Below are 25531 nucleotides of genomic sequence, written 5' to 3' on the forward strand. Positions count from 1 at the left end.
AAATATTTATTAAGCACAGACTCTGAGAAAGCCATAATGTAGGTGCTTTCCCTGGAAGCTTCCCAGGGGTCCCAAGAAGGAGAATTTTCCAGCCTCCAGCAGGGCTGTTGGAATTTACCACTGGCTGGGTAATAGGACCCAGCCTTTCTAATGGCAGGCAGTGGAAGAGATTAAGAGCGTCTCAATGAAAATGAAGCCATTAATAACAGTTTTTATTTGTATAGTTCTATCCAGTTACATAGTGCAACACTATCTCATTCAGTTTTTCCTTTCCTTTTACTAAACCTCCTCTGTGAAATGGGGAAAATCGTGTTGCCCTTGCCTGACTTTACTGGTTCCCAGTAGGAAATATGAGAACCAAGAGCTAGGAGACCACAGGTGCTACATACATCCAATCTTTCTCAAGAGGTGAAAAGTTGCTTTCTCACCTTCTTACCCTAGACTAGAAGCTCCTAACTCTTGGTGCTTCTCTCCACAGACTTAACCTCTTATGGGGTGATCTCCTATAGGGAGACAGGGTTCTAGATCACCCTGGAAAGGTTTCCCTTATGAATGGTTCCTCTACAAAGAAGCTTGCACAGTCATTTCGTGCCTATTCCAGGGACTGAAACTTTCCCTTTACAATCCCTTTTCAGACTATACTAATATTTGTAAGAGAGTATGTTACAATTCAACTCATACTTTGCTCCATCAAATATATGTATATACACACATATGTCTACACACATATATCTATATAATAGGTACATATGTGTATGGGGCACCTTTATGGTATAGTGGGTACAACACCAGGTCTGAAGTCAAGAAAATCTGAGTTCAAATCTAGCCTCAAGCACTTACTAATTATGACTTTGGGCAAGTCACTTAACCTCTATTTGTCTCAGTTCCTCATCTGTAAAATGGCAACACACTAGAGAAGGAAATGGCAAACCACTCCAAGTATCCTTGCCAAGAAAATTCCATGGACAAAGTACATGGGGTCACATAGAGTCAGACACAATTGAATAACTACAACATATGTGTATATATCATATACAACATGTATATATGTATAGATATCATATGTTATGTTTGTGTGTGTGCGTTTTCAATACATTTTTGAGAGCAAAGTATACAACTGGCAGACTTTAGTAATTGCTTTATTACTAACAGCTGGGGGGGGTCTCTATTTCTACTGCTCTAAAAAATAGTGATTGTTATTTTGTAGGTTATCTTCCATTAACAAAGAGGAAATTCGTGGTGACACTTACTCATGAAGTAAGCCGGTATTCAGGGATTCTATTTCCCACTTGTTTGTTCCCGGAGGCACGCACTTGCTGTAATTAGTAGACAGTTTGCCTCATACTGGAATAATAAACTACAAAGGATTTCTCTCAAACCTCGGGAGTCTGGCCTTGAAATGGAATCTAAGCAGTTCCCCTAGAGGGCGCACGGGATACAGGTTTTCAACAGACAAGGAGACTCTGCACTCTCCCAGGCTCCATAAAAGGGGAGGAGGCGGATCAGTTTCTTTCTCTCATTGAGAAAGAACAGGATTGGAAGACGCGGCATATAAAGCCGAGCAGAAAGCGTGAAACAAAGCATTCTGATCGGAATTGGACTGGGGAGGCAACGTGTGGAATCCGGGATATAAAACTTGTTTCAGGGGGAGTAACCAACCTTTTCCGCTCCACAACGCCTGTGCGCTTCAGGGGTTCTGGCCACACTCTTCATTTATAATTAAAAAAAATTTTTTTGCAAAGATTTTTATACATTTTTTCTCTTAAAAGAAGATTTCTTTTCCAAGAGAAAATAAGGCAAGATCAATGAAGGAGAGAAGAGCCAGTCAGAAATTAAACAGTAAATCTATGATGGATCCTAATCAGAACGTGAAATGCAAAATAGTGGTAGTTGGAGACAGCCAGTGTGGGAAAACGGCGCTGCTTCATGTGTTTGCTAAGGACTGTTTCCCCGAGGTACGTCTAGCTTTCCTCGCCACTGGCCGGGAGGGATTCACAGCTGCTGGAGTCCAGTGGTGTTTTTTTTTTTTATTTGATTGCTTTAATGTCCAAACCTCTTTAGTCTTCCCTCTCCTTCACCATTTCTTGTAAGATCCCTTGAAAGGGGAAAGAAGCAGGGAAGAGGACGCTGAGGCTGGAAAAAACCTGCCGATGAAGCTCCTTGCTGTTAAAACTTGTCTTTCATCTGGAGAGAAGATGCTAAACTGGTGTGAGATCGGAGTGATTTTGATTGGGATGAGGGGAAGAAAATGGTCAGTCTTGGGGGTTTTTTAGGGTGGATGATGTGAGGGAGAGATTTGGTTCCTTGTGTTTGGTGCCTGTTGGGTTGCGTGCGTTTTTTTTTTTTTTAAGGAGGAGGGGGATTTTGTTGGTACCATGCCTTTTAAGATAACCTTATTTTGTTTTGTTTTGTTTTGTTGTCTGTTTCTTTCCTTGTATTCTCCGTGTATTCCTTCAGAATTACGTCCCTACGGTATTTGAAAATTACACGGCCAGTTTTGAAATCGACACACAAAGGATAGAGCTGAGCCTGTGGGACACTTCGGGTAAGAGAAGAAACCTGTGTTCAGACCAGGGCTTGTTTCTTTATTTGAGGGATTGGGGTACTGGGGGTAGGGAGTGCTGGGTTTGAGACCGGGCGACTTATGTACCCTAGTCGGGAGCTGGGCCAGTGCCATGGACCCCTGAGGTCAGCGCGCCCTCTGGCATTCCACCCCGCAAGCCACAGTGCCTCTATTAAGTTTTTCCTCCTTGAGTAATCCCCGCGTTCCGGTCGAGATGAATTCAATTCAGCAACAAATGCCTTTTATTTCTTTGTGGGAAGATAAGGGGGTGAGGGGGGGAGGAGGAGGAAGTGCGGGGATCGAAGACGGAGAACGGAAAGGAGAAACTGGAAAGAAATGATAGTGGGCTTTCCATGAAGTAACCCAGGCATTCTCGGTCGTGCACGTAGAAATGGGCTACGGTCTCCAGTCCTAAGGCCTGGCGATCCAGCTGGGGGCGATTCTGCTAGGGCCATTGACCCTCTTTTCCCTCACAGTCAAGGGCCGGGGGTGCGGGTGGGGTGGGGGAAGTGTCATTGAACCTGGAGTGACGAACAGCAGCGAGTGCCCACTTTATGCTATACCCAGTTCTGAACCTGAGGACACCTTCTGTATCCAACTTGATGGCTTTCTAGGAGGGTGAGAGCGAAAACCGGGGAAGGTGGTTGTGGGGGGAGGAGAAGGAAAATCCCCAAATAGGCGCGGTTACGTGCGGAATCCTAACCTACCAGAAAGTAACATGAGCGCAGGCAATCTCTGGTATTCGTGACGATGACAGGAAAGTATGTGCAGGCGGTTGCACAACAGCGAGGTGCCGGGAACGGAGTAGTGGGGGGAGGGGGAGAGAAAACTCCGAGCTGGAGGGTTTCCCTCCTTTTAGGGGCTGCTTTGCAACCTGGAATAAGGTGTTGATCATGAGGCCCACTTCAGCCCCTCCGAACCCTAGACTATGAGATGATATATACTGATAAAATAATTCCTTCCACGGCTATGTGTGTTATCTTTACGTTCTGTTTGAATTATTGGGGGTGATTCTTTTTAAAGGGGATAATTGAGTTCAGAATTGGACCTCTACCCTCTCGCCCCCCCCCCACCCTCTTGGCTTGGCTTTTAAAGTGGGGAGGGTAAATAAATAACCAAGCTTTGGGGCAGTTCGCGAATGAGAAGCAAAAGGATGGAAAGAACTTGGATGTTAGGGGGAGGAGGTGTCTCCTGGCTTCTTATGGGGGGAGAGTGGTGGGTGATTGGTGACGATCTAGAGATAGTTTAGCCTGAGACCTGAGCACTGTCCCCTTCCACCACCACCCCCCCCCCCACCAAGGGACAACCCCGAGTGTTAAAGCCTCCCCAGTCCCGTTTGCGGAGAGGACCCGCACGACGCGCCTGAGGCTGGACTTGGGGGTTTAAAAGAAAGCTGCGGAAGCTTTGAGATGGGAGCATGCGGGATGGAAGCCGGCGATCAGGAAGGAATTGAACTAATTGGGGATCTGGGAGGTCGGGAACGAAACTGGGCGCCACGAGGATCGGGCCTGGGTGGGAAGCTGAAGTGAAGACTTAACTAGGAGACAGGTGCGGGCATGTCGGATCTGCCCCTGAGGGATATTTGTCAGTGCCGCCCCAAGGAGTAGGCGGAGGAGACTCGGCTCCTTTCTGCTGGTAGCGGTCTAGCTGTAGACCTCTGGCCCTGTGGTCAGCCCTGCTTCTCATTGTGAACCAGGATATTGAGGGCAAGAAAGGGACAGAGAAAGGAGCCCGCCGAGACTCCCAGCTGTGATAAAGCTCGCGCATGCACAGTGGGGGAGAGGACGCAAAGTCTAGTCCCCTTTCCCTAAAAGCCTCTCTCAGCTGCAGTCCGTGCCAGACTCCGCTTTTGCTACAATCAATCCCAGCCCAGATGGGCAGCTTTTCATTTTCCACTTAGAGAGCCAGGCGCTTCACAACGCCTCACCATGTGCTGAGGGGCCGGCAGAGGGAGGGAGGGGCTGAGACCACACTGCCTTCTTTCTCCCTGGGGATTCCACTTTCCTCTGGGTTAGATAGTGAGAAAGCAGCAGGAGAAGTAGGGGCTTTTCGCGTCATTAAGAGTGGGGTGTCTTTCTTTATTTTTTCTGTTTATCATATCGAATAATCTTCTCTCAGAATTCCCTTCATGGTTTTTAATCCAGAAGTCCTGTTCTTGTCTTTTGAGGTTCCTTCAAGCTCTATGACCCCCATGAAAAATCAGAGAAATAGTGGATAGAGCTGGCCTGAGGACCGGAAGACTGGGGTTTGAGACCTGTTTTTGACACATTCTTAACTCTGCAGCTCACTTTAAGACTCCAAGTTGCAGAAAAAGTGCCTACCTGCGGTGGTAAAAAGGAGTTTTCATACTGAATGTCACCTCTACCAATGAAATGTTCCTATCTCTATGAACTTTGCGGTACCTAGTATGTAGGAAAACCAGTTGGATGAATGATAATTAGCTTTGAGAAACACCTTCCCTTTTAGCCCCCATAGAATGCTAGTGTTAGGAAGGACCTAAGAGGTCTCATTATTCATAGGGTTTTAGAGTTGGAAAAGAAGGGATCTTGTGGTCATAGTTATAATAATAACTGACTTTTACATAGTACTTTGAGAATAGAAATTGTCTAATTTAATCCTGACAGTAATCTTGACAGACAGACACTGCAGATAGAGTAATCCTCATTTTACAGATAAAGAAACTCAGGTTTAGACTAGTTAAGAACCTTCTCATAGTCGTACCGCTATTAAGTCAGAAGTAGGATTTGAACTAGGATTCCTTACTCTGAAGTTACACTAACAAGGGGGCACTCTTATCTAAGATCTCATGGAGCTTCAAAAAAGAAGAAGAAGAAGAGAAGGCATTTTCATTTGTTTGCTTTTCTCTTACTACTTATACTCCTAAATAAAGTGCACAAGTACTACTATAGTAGATCATCTCCAATCTAATCACTTTTAAAGATTGGGAGACATGCCCAGGGAAGAGGAGTGACTACTCAAATTCCATATGCAATAAGTGGCCCAGCAAGGACTTGTACCTAGGTGTTTTCATTTTAGGTCCAATGCTTTAATCTGGGAAAACTGATTTGAGTAGTGCCCATTATGATGCTCCCCTTCCCCTTTGTTCCAAGGTTACCAAGGACAATAAACTAATGAATGAGACCAGGAATAAGAAACCAGTAGAAGGTAGTTTGCAAGGCACATAGGTTTACCAGGGCTCCCCCATCAGTAGGACAATTGCTTGGCTTCAGCTTTTCGATTTTGTGGGTCATCTCCCTGTACTGAAAGTCCCTAAGCCCTTAAAAGGTCAGAATGTTGCATTAAAACCCAGACTCTGCGAGTCTTGGAATGCAACTAGCTTGACTTCTTAGAAGAGAGAAAGCAGTATATTTAAAAGGCAACTCTCATCTAAGCAGGGTCTATCCCATTACACAGAAACTATCACTGTTGTTTTCTTTTGGGTTTACTGTAGAATCAAAGAATTTTTGCTTCCCTGTCTCCAAAGAGAAAGAATGAAAGAAGTAGATTTATTTCCAGGGTGCAGGGAAGTCAAATATCTTATGGACAGTCTTTATATTACTTAATGTGTGAAGACTAATATAATTTAGATGTGAGAATTTCTCAATTCCACATTTTAGACTTTGACAAACATGCAAATTTTATGAATGTTCATATTTATTTATGCGTAGAGTCACTAAGTAGATTAGATTTCCTTGTGTTTATTGCTGCTCAGAAGCTGAATAATCAGTGCACAAAGAAAATACATTAGGTTGGCAACTTTATAAACATTGCCTTTCATTAAATTAAAGATAATCACCTGGAATGAGATCTGTATTTTTATTCAATGAAGCACAAAGCTCATGTGTGTTTAGCTTCCATAATCAACTTAGATGAAGAAGAGTATCTTTTTAGGAGTTAATAATAAAGGAAAATTTTAGGTGGAATTTAGATCTAGAGGAAAAAAATATTCACAAGGGGACAATAGGATTATTTAAATCTATAATGTAGCACATAATTGAAAAGTTATTTAATGACACAAAGTCACCAAGCTGTGCTGAACTTCTTAGAACAGACTATTCCCACAAAACAATTTTGTCATTCATAGGTAGAATGAACACTGTTATGGTTCATTGCATTCAACCTGGAATCATTGCATCAGCAAGCAGTCATTCGAAGTAACTTTAGTATTTTGTATTTCCCTTTCATGGCTTTCACAAGCAAATGTTTGGAACGGGATTATTTTGTGACAAAGTTTTGACTTGTCTTACCCACCAAGAACATTTGTTTGTTTCAGGTTATAAAAATAATTGCACTCTTTGGTGCCTCTGGATTATAATTGCTTATTACCAACTGGTTGTCAACTTAATTTAAAAAGAAAGTAAATTAGGTCTCTGGCTAAAAGTTAGATTTAGCTATTTTTAAACTTTCAAAATTAGCTCATTAACCACTCAGCCTATTCTCTTCGCCTCCCCCCCCCAGCATGCCCAAAATCACTAAATAGTGGGAAAAGGGGGGAGAATCTGAAATGAGAAAGAAAAAGAAGGTGGAATATAGGGTATTTGGATTATTTTTGTGTGTGTCAGAAAGAATAGGAATCATTAGGTCTGTGACCCTATCAGGGAGAAGGGAAATGTATTAAGTAGAGTGGATTTCACTTAAAGTATTGAAAAGTCCTATGCCAATTTACATTTTTTCAGCCAGTGGCTGTCCATTTCAATGCTAAGAAAAAAAAATGATTTCTAATTTAATTTACCACAAGAGGGAATTTACCAGTCACTGTCTAGTATCTTTAAAGAACAAATGCAACATAAGATCAGAATCTACTCAAAAGACTGACTAACCTATAGTTCCATGGAAACTTGAAATGCATGGTATTGAGGTTTTTAGTGTACAACATTTCTTTTTCCACTGGTGGTAGAGAGAGCCAGCCACTTTATTAATAGTTGATCCACAACCTAAATAATTTCCAAGTTCAATTAAATTTCTATAGGGCATGGGTTTGTGTTTTAAATATGAAGCTGCTTCATATAGCAGAGAAAGCATTGAATTTGGAACCAGAAATCCCATTAAATTTAACTCTGTCCTGTGGCTTGGCTCTATCACTTAGTAGATGGGTAGTAACTTTGGGCAAATCACATCTTCCAAGATCCCCTTTTTCTCCTGTATGAAGTGGGATTTTGTTAATCCTTGCACTGAGTTGTTTTAAGGATCCAGCTGGCACTGTACAAAATCATGCTTTGTAAACTATTACTAGTATAAGTTATTATGCTTTTTTTTGTGGAGTCAAGTTAGACAAGAGTTTGGCATCCGTTTTCCCAGTTCTTCTAAAGGTTTCACATTTGCTGCAGAGAGCTAATTCATGGCACGTTCCAAAGCTACTGATAAAATAGTCATTAGAAGATCAGCAGATAACTATTCTAAGAGACTGGTACCAATAATATTATAAATTAATTATAAGTTGTTTTCTCTAGTGCTTCATGGCAGTTTTTTAACCTGGCAAAAGTAATTCACATTTTGGTTAAGGAAGATAATTTAAAATGAAAATTATGTGTTATTACTAGGGAACCTCCAGGGCATTATCTTTTGGAAATTTTTCAAGAACTTGTGTGACACAAGCCTTGCTTAGCCTATGGATGCTTATGTTAACCATTGTTGCATATTTTCTGAAAATTATTAGCATTTTTAAAAAGCATTCTTTAAAAGTCTACATGTGAGGCAATTAGGTAATTAAGTATATTTTTTTCCATTTTATATTAAGGAAAATATTCTTCAAAAAATATATGCCTGTCAGTTTACAGCCACCATTTGTTAGTTTATGTCTCGAATTTGAAATATGGACTTTGTGACAAGCACTCTAATGAAATATTTCTCAACAGGGCCAAAAATGTTACAGCAGTGCTGGGGATTAGCATATAATTAAATCCAGGAAAAGCCTTAGAGGTCTCAAAAACAAAATTAACTTTACTGTGATTCGACATATATGCGCAATGTGTGGAACATCTGGGCAGAAATATAGCTTTGATTACCAAATCAACCATATTTACTGAGCAGATATTAGGTGCAGGGCTCTTAAGGTGAAGCATTGTGGAAGATGTGAAAGCTTAAGGTGTAGTCCCTTTAATAGTTGATGAAAGTTGTATAATACATATAAGGAATGTTGAGGCACTATTAGATTACTTGCTATGTGAATGATAAGACAATGAATGTTCCAAGTTCAGAGCAGAAAAGGATCACTTTGGATCTGAGTGTATTAAGATTTCATGAGGGAAAAAGGATCGAGCTGGCTCTTAAGAACAGTAGTAGGATTTGACTTGATAGACTGATAGGGTTTTGAACCTGGAGGAAGACTCACAGATCTAGTTCCAACCCCTTCAAATAAGGAGACTAAGAGCCAGAAACTTATCCAGTGTCACCATAAATAATCAATAGCAGAGCCAGGATTTGAACCCAAGTCCTTGGTCTTCAGATCCAAGCAAATTTCCACTATATGGTGGTAAAGATCAATCCCCTTTTTCTCCCCATGGAAACCTGCCTAAAAGCACCCCAACATCTAAGAGTGTTTTATTTGAGAGATGTAGGATATGCTACCTTCAGGAGCAATACAAGACATACTAGTCATTTTGGTGTGTCATTGATACACAGAATAATATCTAAATATTTTCAGTCACATGAAAACCAAAATGCTTACTAATATTTTTGCATTGCATTTGTAATAACTTATATAAAAAAAAAGTTTGAAAGGGATTCCTCTTCCCCCATTTTACAGATAAAGAAACTGAGGTTGCAGAAAACTTTACTTATCCAAATCACACGAGCTAGATGATAAAGTGAGTTGGCACTAGAACCTAGGTCCAAGCTCTCAGTCCAATGATTATCCCAATATAGCACAATTATTTCAGAAGCCTCTCTGGCCTCCAGTTTTGTTCGATGAGTCATGTCTTTATGACCCCATTGGGGTTTGTTCTATCATGTCTTTGTGATCCACATTTGGCATTTTCTTGACAAAGATACTGGAATGATTTGCCATTTCCTTCTCCAGATCATTTTACAGATGAGGAAAACTGAGGCAAACAGGGTTCAGAGACTTGTCTAGGGTCCACACAGTAAGTGTCTGAGGCTGGATTTGAACTCAGGCTTTTCTGACTCCAGGCCCGACACCGCACTGCACCACCTAACTGCCTGCTGCTTGTTTGTTATGGGGTAGGTAAATGTCTTAAAGACTTTAGCATTCTCCCCTAAACATGTTAAAACTCACTGACCCTTTTCTAAGAACTATTTCTGCTTGGATATATTTACACCAAAATAAAATATCATCTCAAGAGCAAGGTTAGTTTTCTGGCAGGGGGGAGCATGAAAGTGAAAGCATGTTTCAGGGAGTGGCAAAGAAGTAGAGAGTTTACTGTGTTAAACACTAGGTGAAAATTAAAGGTGCAAGCCTGGAAAAGAACTGGATGTGTCAAAAGGTGGGTTATGATATATAAAAGTCCCAACCCCAAGATCAAACTTGACTCAAAGGGTTCACCATACCTGGCTCCATAAGTGAAGTAGGGTTGAAACAGGACAGATCTCTTATCTTGGTGGCAGTTTGCACAGGATGACAGCACTTGGCTTCCCAATTAGATCTGCTAACAGATGCATCAGACCACATCAAAGGGTTTCCCCACTGCAACCATTGGTTGGCCAAGGAAAGTTCAATTACAGTTGCCCGTCTGCACCTGTCACTAGAGACTCAGATTTTTTTTTCTGATTCATTTTTAACCCCACTTAGAACTGCATCCTTTCCTATTTATTTGTAGCAGTTGCACTGCTCAAATAAGGTACCAGATTGGCCATATTGATACTACTTAAATTAACCAGATGTTTCCTCATTAATCCACTTATTTTGCATGTAGATGTGACACCAAGGACCAATAGCTGCCCAGATTAGTTCATGGCTGTTTAGTGATCTATGAAAAATGAAACAGTTAAACCCCAACCAGCTTGTAATGCCCTTCAGATGCCTCTGTTGCTACTACTGATTAGTAACTTTATTCACAGTCACTATAGCACAGCCAATTCCTCAATTGCAAGTAGTTCTTCAGTGTTCTGAAGGTGCTCTGTTCCATGAGATGAACATATTACTTAGGTAGTGTGGGGAAGGTGGGCTTGACTCTAAATCCCCAGAGGCCCTGGGGTTGGAAGCCGGTTCTTGAAAGCCATTCACTTCTCAAACTAGACTTCAAAGTTCTTCTAGGGCAAGCTAGGTGGCCGCAGATGATTAAAGCACCAGCCCTGGATTCAGGAGGACCTGGGTTCCAAATCTGGCCTACGACACTTGACACTTATTAGACTGTGTGACCCTGGGCAAGTCACTTAACCCTCATTCCCCCCCCCAAAAAAAAACACAAAGTTATCTTCTAATAAAAAATATACTGAGTAGAGGGATACAAGGCTGGTTCATCATTAACATGATGGGTTATTCTTACTCCTAGTATGAATGATACAGTTCCATCTCATATATAAAATGAGTTTTGTTAGGTATTTCATTAGCCAAATTGGATTAGGATTTTATAAAATTTTGTAAACTTTGAATAAAACTACAAAATTCTATAAGAACACATCTTTGCATTCCTTAGAAGTAATAGTTTCCAACATTATTTATACTAGTCTAATTCTTTCAAAGAAATCTGCACATAATTTCTATCAAATCTGTTTTTATGGGGGGGAAATGAACAAAAATGCTTTATTGAGAAAGATTTAGTGGCTATTGCATATTTGCTTTTTTTCCTTCTTGGCACTTTTTCAAAAGCGTAGACCAGCTTGGTGGGGCTTGAGGGTGAAGGCAGGGAGGAATTGAGCAGAATCTTTTATTGAGCCAGATCCAAAAGGTCTGGGTAGACTTAATGCACATTCCTTAACATTCTTGATAATTTGAAGCTTTCATCTAGATTAGTGATGGCATGATGAAAACAGTATCTTATAACAGGTCAAATCATACAGTCACACATGTTAGCTCTTAGTACAGTCTAATACAAATGCTTTCTTGATCGTTACCCTAAACTCAAATATGCAAGAGTCCTACTTTAAGTTTTCTTACTTTAAATTCCTTAAAGAGTAAGAAAACTACCCACTGTAAAACCACATTATAATAGAAATACTGAATTAGAAGAACATTCTGTAACAACCTTTTCTAAAGTTTGAAATGTTTGTAACCGGTATGGTAAGTGGATCTACACAGGCTCCCTTTTGGGCTGGATTCTGTGTATATATACATTTAATTATGTACATATATGGTCTGTTCTATCTTTGAGAAGCTGTGACTTAAGTAGACAGGTATGTGTCTGAAGAATTAGTTTCAGGGTGAGGCACTTTGTGACTATTCTTGGGTTGGAAATTTTGCTCTCACCCAGAAATTAATGATCTTAAGGAGAAAGATGGGCAGACATGAACTTTCAAAAGGCTTTTTCTGTTTTGCAACTTGTATGTGCCAAGTTCCAAGTACTGTACGCAGTAGGACCCATAAAGGGGGAAAAAAGATGTACTACTGCACCTATTAATGCCTAGCCAAACTCTTCAGTTACTTATTTTTAAAAAATATTTCTTCACTTTGAGAGTATACTTATCCATTAGCATTTGGATTTCCCTGGGAGGGATTCCCTTTGAAAGCCTCTTATAGGTTAAAATGAATGTGTTATAGGGATGATATTTAATTAAAATTTTAATATGCCACTAAGAAATGGTAGGAATGAAAAAGCTGAGCCTTTTCATTCATATGAAAGCAAGTTATGATAAAGGGGCAAAAAGAACCTCCCAGGACATTTACAAGCCCAAGACAGACAGTTATGATGATAAAAAATGACTTTATTTCTCCCTCAAGGGTTTAGGACACTGAACTCATGAGTCATGGTGAATTTTTTTAGTTTTCTTTCTGCTGTTGTCTTCTGCTCTAAATTTATGCTAGATGCTTTAAAAATTAGACTCATAAAATCTGCAAAAAAAGAAAAAATCACCACCCTATATGGGTCCTTGACATTGGTGGTGAGGTTTCCCCCCTACTGCCTTCTCCTGAGGGGTGGCTCTTTCAACAGATTATCTTCTGATACCTAGTTTGGTAAAGTTTGCTCCTCCAGATGTTACTTCTCACTTCACAAGAGAATTCCTGGAATTCTTAGTTTTTCTTTGCTCTGCCAGAAATCTAACAAGTGTTTAGTGATAAAGCATTCAGTCTCACAGTTTCTTTTGCTTCCTTTGTGTAACAGCATCAAATTCAAGGGAATTCTAAGATTGATGGATTCTGAGAATGATGAAAACTCTGATGAAGCTTTGCCACAGGATTTCTAAGGGATCTTATTTAGCTAAATGGTATTTGTGGGTTTCCTTATATTGCTATATTTCCTTACATCTAGCTCCTGTTATATCACGCATTACATTTACTTAATAATGAAGAAATACAGAAGCAGCATGAGGGCATTCTATAATTGGCACTGTCTTATACTGAGATGAAACGCATTTTCTTAGCACAAGAATATAGTGTTGCACCATCTTTTACTGAGAATCACTTTACATACTTACTTCCTGAAAAAAGTTCTTTGTTTTCTTTGAACTGTTTGTAGTGCTTTTAATGAAAGATCTGGATTCAATTCTACACAGACACTTATAAGGTTGTTGTGTGAACATGGGGCATTTTACTTAATCTCTCTTGGCTTCATTTCCTATCCTGTAACACAGGGTTAATAACCTTAGCACTAGCTCACAAGGGTCATTGTGAAACTTAAATGAGATGACCCACATGTCAAGTACTTTGTCAACCTTCATGTGCTAAGCAAATGCGGGGTTTTTTATAACCTAAAAAGCAGCTAGGTGGATGGTAGAGAGCACTGGACCCTCAGTCAGGAAGTCCCATAGTTCAAGTCCCATTTCAGATAATACACATATAACCCCAGGCAAGTCACTTAACTTCTGTTGTACCTCTGTTTCCTCATCTGTTAAATGGATATAATAACCCTTACCTCACAGGTTTGTTGAGAACATCAGATGATATTATAATTTAAAAAATGCTGGCACCGTGCCTAGCATATAGCAAGTACTTAGTGTTTTACAGTAAAAAAACCAAACCAAAAACAATATATGCAATGTATGCAAAACTCCCATTACCTTCATAAGATTTCTGTTTATGGGAGAGAGGGGCCAAAGCATTAATCTTGGAAACTCTCTGAGGGGTTATTTGAATATTGCTAAGCATGAAATTTCTAACAAAGTCATATAAAGATCTTAACTTTCTGATTCCTGTACGGATGGTTGGGGAATGGGAGATCAATTAAGCACCAAAGGGGTAAGGCTTTGCCAAAATAGCATTATTGCACAACATCATAGATAAAGAGCTGGAACACCTTCATATTACACATGAGCAATTGAGCTGAAGAAGAAGGTATGTGACTTTCTTAGGTCACAGAGGTGTTTCCCAGAGGTGTGGAGGGAACCTAGCTTCTTCTTGACTCCAAATCCAGTGTCTTGTATACAAGTGACTGAATACTAAATTAGGGGTAGATATTTAGTGAAGATTTGTGGATTGAGAGAGGGACTGTGGAGGAAACTGGCTTAAAAAGCCAGACATGTCCAAGAAAGGGAATGCAGTAGATTTTAAAAGCAGAGTCAACAGAATTTTTTTGGTAGGCTATTCCAAAAGCTAACTATGAGTAGTTGGAAAAATCTTGAAGAGTTTTATTAGCCTCCTGACTTTTGGAAAATGTTTTAAGAAAAAAGAATTAAATGGGTTAAGGAGGAGGACATACTGATACTGATTTTGGAAATTTTAAATTTCTGCTACAAAATTTGAATGATCAATTAGCAAATAATTACAATGGAATAATTGTAAAAAAAAATTAGCTCTTAAACTCAGAAATAGGAAAAGCACAACTTAGAGAAATTTGAGCTGAAAGTCAAAATGAGGAAATGAATAGGAAGAATGCATAACATTAGGGGCTTGATATTATTGGCCCAGTCCAAGTCCCATTAACTCCCTACTCAAAACTTTCTAAATTACTCTATCATTACATTATTAGACTAAATTATTATTCCCCAATCCTGATCTTGATAGTCATATGACTGTTTCAGAGGTGATCTCATTCTTAGATGCATTATGTAAAGGAGCCCTTATGAGTAGGCCTCTCACCCCTTGACCTTCAGGAGATTTATTTTTTATATGTAATATGAGCAAAGACAAAGTGTCTCCCAGCTGTCAACCCTGCTGCATCAGTTGCCTATTCCTGATCAGAGAGTGAAGCAACTGTAGACCTTGCAAACTGCTGGCTTGATCTCTCTTCATTTGTTCACACTCTTGTTCTTTTATCTTTGGCACATTCCTTTTCCTCTTACTTCACAGTCACACAGCTGGCCTTAAGTTATCTCAGTGAAACAAGTGGAATAGATAAATTTTTCCATGTGACCCCCCAGATTCAGCAGATTTATACGCAGAAAGTCTTCAAATAGCAGAGGTCCCTTAGTAATTTCCAGGTTGGCAGTATGATAAAGTAGAGAGTGCCCCAAACTTAGTTTCAGGAGAGCCCTTGGTTCAAATCCTACCTCTGACAAATCACTTTGTTTCTCTAGGCCTTAGCTGCCTTTTTCCTATAAAATGGGATTAAAAATGTTTATACTATTTACCTTACAAGTTTAGTATGCTAAACTGAGAATGTATCTAAAGTGCTTTGAAAAGAAAAGAAAAAAAAGAAACTTTCAACTTTTAAGTAGAATCAACCTTTTAAGTAGAAATCAAGTTTGCTTTGAAATTTATTTTTTTTAATTGGCATTTCTAAAGTTTGCAAAAAACAAGACCAACAAAAGCAATCCACCTCTTTTAAAATTTTCACTTGACTTTGGCTTACTGAGCTTTTGATTCATCAAGAGATATGTCATGAGGCATAGATTGGTTTTATGCTAAAAAGTAGTGTCAAAAGTACAACTTGCCCGAAATGTAACTTGAGAAGCTTTGTGACTTTAAAATATGCTTTGAATTTTCTTCCTATATGCTGCAGTCAAATTCCTATAAGAATTTTTAAACTCTATACAGATTTAAAATACACATGTGCTTCTAAAACATCTGCATGTCAAAACTGATAGAAGTAGCAAATTAAAGAGGTCATTTAATTTTGCACTGGAAACAATTTATTGTAAGGTTGACCCAATAGAACTTTTCATTCTTTGGGTTCTTTGAGAATATAAAAATTGCTTTTGAGGAGTATGAGTACTTTAGTGATTAAAATGATAAATTAGTTAATTCAGAGTGTGACATTTTCCTGGTGTTTCTAATATGGTCTGATGGTATCATAATGGTTACCTCAATCAGCCTATGATACTCCTGTCCAAGATAGAATACTGGGTAACATAAAGAGACCATTGGTTCTATCCACATCCATCATGACATTTGTCTTCTGGTTTTTCAAATAATAAGCTTTTAAAGGTGAAACTAAGGGTTTTGCCCTTACCCACAACTAAGCTCACTAGATATTTAAATGTTCTTTAATTTCTGCATCCTCTTTCCTTTTGGATTCTGGAACAACATCTCCATCCATTCTCTATTAACTTTTCTTCAGAGAAGCTTTTTTCAGATCTCCCATCCACTAAGAGCCACAAGGAGGCTAGGTCATCTATAACCTATGCCACATTTTTAGTATTTGCCTCTTTTAGAGGCACTGGGAAAGCTACTGTGGTATGGTAGAAAATGTATAGTAAAAAGAGCAGAAGACCTGGATTTGAATCTTGCTTTTTGATCTTGGTTTTCCAAATCTATAAAATGGAATAATAAGAGTATCTACCTTAAAGAGTTGCTGTAAGGAGCAACCAACAAGATGATGCATAGCAAATACTTTTCAAACCACAAAAAGATATAAATTTGAGTTATTATTTTAGTTATCTGTCTTTTTTTTCATATAAAGTTTTTAATATGGAGCACTAGACCTATCTGCTTTGGCCTCTGATCTGTAGCACATTGGAAAGAGCCCTTGACTGGATTCAGAAAACTTAATTTCAAATCCTGATGTTGCCTTTTTACTACTACCTACCTATATGACCCTGAGGAAGTACCTCACCTTCATTGGACCTTAATTTCTTGTAAAATCAGGAGGCAGGGTGGGGAGTTTGGACTAGATTACCTGTGAGTCCTTCTCTCTCTTTGTCTATTATTTTTATTGTTTTAAAGGATTACACATAAGGTAGGAGACTATTTTAAAACAAAAAGAAATGGACTATTGATACAATTTCATGTGTGTGTGCGTGTGTGTGTACATGTAATGTCCATTTTAAATAGGATGCAGAGGTGGGAGTATTAATGCAAATTTGGGAAATTTATATTGAGTGGAAGCAAATATGATTGGATACTCAAGGGATTCACTTTACATGGACAAAGTAAATGTATGTTTCTGAAAAGATGTCTTAAGCTCTAAATGAAAATATCTTCATTTGTCTATAGGATCTCCTTATTATGACAATGTCCGGCCCCTTTCCTATCCTGATTCTGATGCTGTATTGATATGTTTTGACATCAGTAGACCGGAGACTCTTGACAGTGTCCTAAAAAAGGCAAGTATTTGAAAAATTTGAATACATTTTAGCATGTTATGACCTATCAATACAAGTCTTACTGAAGACTTCATATCACCAGAGGCTAATATCCTGGCTTAGATTTTGTAATTAGATTTTGTAGAGTATATTTTATTGACCACCCCAAACACTACGAGCTTTCTTTAAAGGAGACTTGCTATGCAACAGTGTTAGAAATATAGATAATCTCACTATTTCAGAAAATGTTTTTTCACATATCAAATAACATACATTTTTAGAAGTTTTAAAAAAAATTTTGGTAGAAAAAGATTCTAGTAGAAATAAGAATTCTTGTAAGTTTGCTATTTTCTCCTTAGTTTTCAAGTCTATCAGTTGACCAGGCATCAGGTGCTTTCAGGAAGAGCTTTATTGACAAAGAATATCTGACACAACATTTTATCAGACAATTCATAATCCAAGAAGACCATAATAGAAGAGACAATATGTGGTGAATTCTGGTATTAAAAAATGGATAAAATGTCATGTACCAAAACCCATCAATAATGTTGTAAGTAGCTTGGTCCAGTGAACAGAATGCTGGATTTGGAATGAGGGAACCTGGGTACAAATCTCCTTTCTGACATCTATGGTGTTGGGCAAGCCACTTAATTTTTCTGGGGGATGCCTTTCTTTCCTCACATGTAAAACGAGGGGTTAGGATTATATCGGCCTGTGAGGAATTTCTAGTTCTCAAGCTGTTATCTCAAGATCCTATGAATTTGGAAGCCTTAGTGAAGATACTGGGTTAAAATGAGCCAAGGTCATGGGTCCAATTAGGAGCTATCTAAGTCATTTGTGTGGATTAGGCTCCCAATCCCAGAAGAAGCTGGTGATGAAGGCATGAAGTTACCTTCTGTAGATGGGAAGAGATTTCCTACAGTCTCAGCCAGAACAGTCCATTTTCCCCAGCTGTCCTCCCATGGGGAAATATTGCTTATAGAAAGCATGGTCCAGCTTCCTCTCTCCCTTAGTTAACCTGGAAAGACTCAGTTATCTTCAGAGGCAACAGAGTAGGACCCCTGCCAAATTTAGAACCTCTCTCTCAAATCCCCTTCAAACAATCTTCCACTCTTGTTCTGTCTGAAGCTCCCTTATCAGTAATTCAACTAGCATTTATTAAGTACCTACTATGTGTCCGGGACTATGCTGGCTGCTGGAAAAATCTTTCAACAATTAGAGATAATAAGAAAAGAGGTCTCTTTCAGTTAAGAGATTAAAACAACAACAGAAAACATTATGTGAATGAAGGTCAGTTAAAGTGTAACCAGTCAGTCTGTAAGCATGCATGGTTCTATCAGCAACTTTTTCCTGTTATTAGGGAAGAGGTGGCAGAGAAGTGGAAGGCCCTGAGTATCTGAAATGGTAGGGAGGGGCTGCCACTCCGTGGGGGGAAGAATGCAAAAAGGAAGAGATCAGAGACCCAGAAGATAAACCTTACAGACATCAGGACTTTATCCCCAGGAATAGTCCCTGTTTACTTTTGACTTGGCCAAGACAAACAAACTGAGCAATGAAGTATTTTTGCCAAGCAACTGCCAATGCAGGCAGGCAGCTCTGCTGTGCATGATTTATGAAGTTTTTTTTTTCTTTAAGAGTGACTAATCTTGTCACTTCTGCAGTGCCTCATTGTGGTGTAGAGGTAACCCTGGGTTCCGGAAGGCTCTACAAGTCGGGTGCCAGTTTTGACCTATCTCATCAGACTTGAAAGTATAGTCTATAGATGAACTGTAACTCTGTCACCTGGGGACCAGGCTAGCTAAGTTCTAAGAGGCTTATCACCAGAAGGTTGGCGGTTAAATTTTTTGGCCAAAGAACTCATGAAAACCATCTGCTAACATGTGAAAGGGTTGCAGTTTGCCTCAGTTAACAGGGTATTCATGTGGATGAAATCATATCTTTGAAGTATTGCCAAAAGAAGGAGTCCTAACTTCATAGATTAAATTATTTTAATTAAATTTGAAAATGAATCCTAAATTCAAAGAGATGAAGGGAGCCTTAAAATGACTGAGACTTAGACTCCCATTTTACAGAATGTCCAGAGAAGTTCATTTGTCCAGGGTCACAAAGAAAGTCATAGTTAAAACTTTAAAAAAAGGCTTATTGATTTCTTATTCAGTGTTCTTCCCATCACAGTAAAGGAGCTTCATTCCTAAGTGAATTTATTCATGGAGGCCTCAATATGAGTTATAGACTAAGAATGAGCAATTAGTTGGTCCCATAAGCTTGGGACTCTCTTAACAGCATCTAAGCCACCAAGATAGATGTCAGAGGTGAGAGATTGAATTCTGTGACCTAGTTGATTCAGCAGTGCTTGAATCAACTCCTAGAAATTAGCTTGTGACCTAGGAGGTACTGGCTCAAAATATTTGGAAATTTAGACATCTGTAAGTACTCTTAATAGACATTTATCTTCCTTGCTGTATCTATTTGTTATTTGATAATTAAAACAATATTTAGTGTATGACAAATTCCCAACAATATATCTCCTATAATATAAGCAGATAATGAATCATGGGGAGGGAGAATAGATAATAATATGCATTAGCATTTTGTAATGTAATTACAAAAACAAACCTTGTTTGTTTCAGAAAGCAAACACTTTGGAATCTGAAGATGTGAATTCCCATCCTAAGCCTGCCACTTCCTGCCTTTGTAACCTTGGGCAAATGGCCTGATGTCGCACCTGTAAAACGAGGAAGTTGAACTATATGGCAATTTAAGGTCTTTGCCACCCCTAAATTCATAACGTTTATAGTAATATATCTAGAAACTTAATGCAAACTCACTTCCTTATCCAAAGCAAAAGTTTTCTAACTATGAGTAAGAAGGGGAGACTCATTTGCAGACACAAAGTGATGGTGGCCTTTAAAGTAGCCAGCATATCCCTAATGTTCCAACTATCTCTTTTACAGTGGAAAGGTGAAATCCAGGAGTTTTGTCCTAACACCAAGATGCTGCTGGTTGGCTGCAAGTCTGATCTTCGCACAGATGTTAGTACATTAGTAGAACTTTCAAATCACAGGCAAACACCAGTATCTTATGATCAGGTATGTATACTGTCCCTTTGGTTGTGAATGTTGGTTAAAAACAAAGAGCTGTATATATCCTTATAGGAATTCAAAGCTGCTAGGAGATACTTCTCATCAGCACCTCTAATCAAAGTAAACTCTAGTCCAACGTTTTGAAAGAGTTCTATGCCCTGAAGTAATTACATTCTGTTATATGAACTCAAGTGTATTAAGACTCAGGGACAGCTAAGTGACACAGTGGATAAAGCACTGGGCCTAGAGTCATGAAGACTGACCTGAGTTCAACTTCAACCTCAGAAACTTATTAGCTATGGTGACTCTGGGCAAATCATTTAACCCTGTTTACCTCAGGTTCTTCATCTGTAAAATGAGCTGGAGAAAGAAATGGCAAACAATTCCAGTACCTTTGCCAAGAAAACCCCAAATGAGATCAAGAAGAGTCAGACACAACTGAAAAATGAGTGAACAACAACCTATTAAGACTTGTTTATCTTTTTGTCTTTTAATCTTGAGTAGATTTATTAAATCTTACTCTTTAGAACCAAAGGATCATAGCTTGGGTACTGGAAGAAACTTTAGAGACCATTGAGTCTCAAAGTCTCATTTTATAGATGAGGGAATGGAAGGATGAGAGAGTTTAAGAGACTTGTCCAAGGTTATACAGCTAGTAAGTGTCTAAGGCAGCATTTGAACTCGGGTCTTTCTGATTCCAAACCTAGTGCTGTATCTACTTTACCACCTACCTGCTTATTCCCTCCAAAGGGAGAGCTGTGTTCTAGTTAGTTCTAGTACTACCTAGTAAACTCAAAGTCTTGGAGGAAAGATTTTTTTCCTTCCACTATAGAAAAATAAAAAAGACATGACCTCATTAAAAGACCAGGGCCCTTTTGCAATGAATTCCTAAATGATTTAAGTTAAAGATGCATCTTGTTATTCATAGATATATGTATATATACCCCACTGGGAAGATGCAGAAAGAATGAACTGTAATTCAAAGATGGCATACTACATTCAACATGCTATCTGGTTTTGCATCACTGTATACACAGTCACCTGCATTCTGCCCCCATAAGTGTCTCTGCAATTCTCACTAAGTGAGATATGTGGATTTAAGATCGCGCCCATTCAGAATCAATAATACCCTTTAAGAGAGTTAATTTTGCTTTATAGTCAGTGGCATAATAAACTACTAAAAAGACATTTGATGTTAAGCTAGAACACCCCATAAAAGACTGTTTTAGAGCATCATAATTCCCATAGGTCTTCTCCCAGAGAGTGAGCTAGGAGAAGCTGTTTTAACAGTTTCTTTTGGAAACCCAGGCACTAAAAAGATTTTATTTTGAAGCATCTTGAACTTTCCTTAGCATTCAACACTAGAACCACACTGTGTTCCACTTGGTCTTTATTTTCATGGAAGCAGATTGTGTTTCAGATTAGCAAAGCTGGGAACATTTGAATAAGCTGTCCTGGCCATGTATATATGCTTGCCATCTGCACACATTGGTGGGGTTGCCTACCTTTAGAAACTCCTTGTTTTGCATTTCAAAGCATAGCTTTCAAAGATGCAATGGAGAAGGGTATGAAATCCCTGTAGTAGTAGTAGTAGTAGTAGTAGTAGTAGTAGTAGTAGTAGTAGTAGTAGTAGTAGTAGTAGTATGTTCTTCTACATTGTGTTTTTGTCATTAAAACATTAATGTCAGTGCCACCTCTCACCCTGGCTGGCATCTTATCTCCTTGGTTGATTGCTTTCATTCCATCTATTACAATAAAGCAGAATTGATCAGAATGAGGTTTCATAGTATAGTAGAAAAGGTATTGTCTTAGTTCAAATCCTGACTCTGCTACTATTTGCTGCTAAGCAAATTGCTTAACTGCTTTTGTCTTCTTTTCCTTCAACTGTACAGTTGTAGGGGATTGGACTATATGATTTCTAAAGTCCTTTCTAGTTCTAATAATCTCTTAATCCAGGGAAGTGAACAATATACCTTTGATGGACTTAGAATAGGGAGCTGGTCTCAGTTTCCAAAGCCAAATGGAAAATGTTTTGCTTAAGTGATTCAGATCACCCGGCTTCTTTAGTCAGGATTGTCCAGGCAGTGAGATAATTTGTCTAACTTTGTTTTGCTGTGACCTGGGAGATTTGCAATTAGTTCAATAACTATTTACTCTTGTTGTTGATAATGATGGTGAATCACTTCCTTAGTAGTGCTCTTGCTTCTTTGAATCACCTTAGACTTGATAGCTTGGCCTTAGTTGTCCCAATTCCTTGATGGCCCAAGGCCCTAGTGCAGTGCCCAGTAAATACTGTTTGATTAATTGGAAAAGAGAAAGGTCTCTGAATTCTGTTTCTGATGATTGACTGAAGTCCTGGTTGCAAATATTCTTAAAAGCTGTCGGGGGCGGGGGTGGGGGAGGAGGGTGTTGGGTTAATTCCAATTAGAATGATACTTTTCCCTTGTATATTTGACAAAAATTATTTAAACACATTATAAAATGTTTCCCATCTTGTTGTCTTAATGGCAGCAGAAGAGATACCATGGCTTTTCCCAAAAGTATCACTATTGACTAAAATGTCCTCTTTTTCTTCCCAGGGTGCAAACATGGCCAAACAAATTGGAGCAGCTACTTATATCGAATGCTCAGCGTTACAGTCGGAAAACAGTGTAAGAGACATTTTCCACGTCGCCACCTTGGCGTGTGTAAATAAGACAAATAAAAATGTTAAGCGAAACAAATCACAAAGGGCAACAAAGAGGATTTCACATATGCCTGGCAGACCAGAACTTTCCACAGTTGCTACAGACTTACGAAAGGACAAAGCAAAGAGTTGCACTGTAATGTGAATGTGTCGGATTTCTGTAATGAGGACAAGAAAATCCAGTGAGAAAAGGTGAAGATCAAATGGAAGTACGCAGCCAAAGTGATATATGATGGAGGCTTAGCGACCATTTTAAAGGATATTCTTCATCTTTTGTGGGATACTGTACTTAAGGGATCAGCATGTAGACCAAGTGGTGGGAAGAGAAGACTTTGAAGAACTTGAAAATGTGACTTGGAAGATATGCCAAAAACAAGGAGAGGTTCAATAGATGAGGAGGGGGATTAGTACCTCCAAGAAGAAAAATCACACCCTGTCTGGTGCTTGCTTTTTTTTCTTAACAATCTATTCATGGCTATCTGCATTGATTTAATTTTCAAATGTTTTAATCTCCTTTTAAAAATATTAATACACCCTCCTCACTGGGGAACTGGCACTGTGACCTTAGAGTTTAGTTTTCCAGAGGATGTGATCTAATTTCCTCCCAGCTCATCATTAAAATGGAAATTATATCAAGACCCATGGGGTATCGAGAGGAAACGCTGTATGAGGCTTTGAAATGTTGCCTTCCTGAGATAGCTGAACAAGATAGTCACGAAGAAAGCCTTTTGCAGTTTTTCAAGGCCTGCAGACTAGCACAACAAGAGATGGAATAGACCAAGTAGAATGAGTCTGCGAGTTATTATTCAGTCTTATGTTTCTGTTCATCAATGTGTTTGTCATTTGAAAAGTGGTAATACACTGAGTTTTCTTTTTGTGCCCTGTTTAGAAAATACATTGTAGGGTTGTGCCATCATAGATGAAACTGCAAAGTTATATAAAAACTTCTGTGAGTTGTGGTTATGGAAGGATCCATGGGGAAAGGAAATCTTAGGTAGTTTTAACCAGATTATGTATGGCGTGAAGGAATGATAGCAGAAAAGCACAGATTATAAGCAAAGTTCTCTGAATTTAAATGAGTACAAATTCAAGTCAACATGGCCAGTTGTGGAATTGGTACATGGATAATCTCCAAAATGGCCATATTTGATGACCCTTGAGTATTACTTATTTCATTTTCTTCCAATAGCATTCATAAGAGAAGGAGCCAGAAGTACCGTAGAGCTTTAAGGGCTCCCAAGTGGAAACTGGATATAGCATCAATCCTATAGGACAAACATGTACATATCTAAAGAGTGAGTGCTGAGGCTGAGGGAACCAGATTCAGCCAAGTCCCTCTTTTGTGGACCGATTTCTCATGTCAGGTGCAAATAAATCAGCCTCTCAAACAGTTTGCAGATGTTTTCTGACCAGTTCCTCTTAGAGCTTCTTTCAAAGAAGAGATAGACTTGACCTGTTCGTTATTGGCGCTTGTTGAAAACGAGCATTCTTTCCAATGATGATACTTCATTTTTGAAGTGTTAAAGCTGTGTTCCCATTAAAATGTGGCAGGATAGGAGATTGAGGTAATTACAACACGTGGTTCTATGTCTTACAAGCACTTTGTTTTGTCTCTGCAAGAAAATACCATTCCAGTCATTTCCCACAGAATACAGATGTTTTACCCACATGATATGCTTTGATTGATGCAGCATTATGCTTTGGGCAGTATTACAAAAATAGCTGGCAAGTGCTTTCTGTATTTAAATATTGTACAAAGAAAATAAGTTATAACTGTTATAAAACAGAACATTCATTACATTTTTTAAATGTTGAAGTCACTTTGTATGTTTGTTTGGTTAATGTTCCTGCAGTATTTATTAAGATATCATTTTTTCTTTAAATAAAAAAGTAACCATGTTTTAGCTTAATTTTGCTGTGTCATTTTTAACCTGCTTAATAAAGATCTAGCTCTTTGGTTCTACTAGAGGTACGTGTATGTACATCAATGATTAGAAATGCATGTGTGTGTATATGTATATACATACATACAATCCATCTATTCATAACACATATAAGCTTTTACCTAACTTCATTTCCTGGCCTTTTGTGCTTTGGGATTTTCTTGGCAACAATAAGAGGTTTTTTCCCTTAAAAAACAATACATAATGTAGCTAGCTATATGGTAATCTTAAAACACAACTGAGTCATTTAATGTCTTGCTCAAAGAAAAAGAAATCAAGTTATTTAACCCTAGGAATAGTTAGTAACACTTTCAGAAGCTATATATATTATCAATTCAAAAAGGAAATGTTTAATCCTTAGGGCAAAGATTCATTTACGACATAGGACCAGGTAGGCTTCACTTCATAGTCACAGGTGTTTCTCCCTGAACCTACCTGTAAATATGTCATCTTGGATGTGGGAGCTAGAGTAAGGAGGAGCTGTACCCATACATCTCAACTACTCAAGAAATAGTATCTGGATATTAAAGACAGTATCTTGTTTCGCCAGAGTAGGGATTTGATCCCCAAAGACCCACTACGGTCTGAAAGAGTTAAGGCAAGTTGTAGCACCCCAGAAAGAATTTAAGCCCCATAGGAAATGATCAGGTAAGGGGTTAATTTTCTGCTCTGAAGAGGATGGCAGCTATGCCTTTAAGGTCCAGTAGTTTATACATGTAAAGGTGATACATTTAAAAAAAAA

The 25531-nt window shown here is 38.8% G+C and overlaps 1 protein-coding gene across 1 annotated transcript; it reads left to right on the forward strand.

Moving 5' to 3' along the window:
• The first annotated feature begins 1537 nt into the window (after positions 1-1537).
• RND3 (Rho family GTPase 3) lies at positions 1538-24745 on the forward strand. The gene is made up of 5 exons (XM_043998651.1): positions 1538-1955; positions 2458-2545; positions 16989-17098; positions 20032-20166; positions 22740-24745. The coding sequence occupies exons 1-5, from the start codon at positions 1806-1808 to the stop codon at positions 22989-22991; spliced, it is 735 nt and encodes a 244-aa protein (XP_043854586.1). The 5' UTR covers positions 1538-1805; the 3' UTR covers positions 22992-24745.
• Positions 24746-25531: the final 786 nt, after the last annotated feature.

The sequence above is a fragment of the Dromiciops gliroides genome, chromosome 3, assembly GCF_019393635.1.
Source record: "Dromiciops gliroides isolate mDroGli1 chromosome 3, mDroGli1.pri, whole genome shotgun sequence".
In the NCBI taxonomy this organism is placed as follows: domain Eukaryota; kingdom Metazoa; phylum Chordata; class Mammalia; order Microbiotheria; family Microbiotheriidae; genus Dromiciops; species Dromiciops gliroides.

Coding starts and splice junctions, on each gene's coding strand:
- RND3 (XM_043998651.1), top strand. CDS start 1,806: ATGAAGGAGAGAAGAGCCAGTCAGAAATTAAACAGTAAATCTATGATG. Junction 2,546..16,988: donor GAGCCTGTGGGACACTTCGG/GTAAGAGAAGAA, acceptor ATTTGTCTATAG/GATCTCCTTATTATGACAAT. Junction 17,099..20,031: donor TTGACAGTGTCCTAAAAAAG/GCAAGTATTTGA, acceptor TCTCTTTTACAG/TGGAAAGGTGAAATCCAGGA.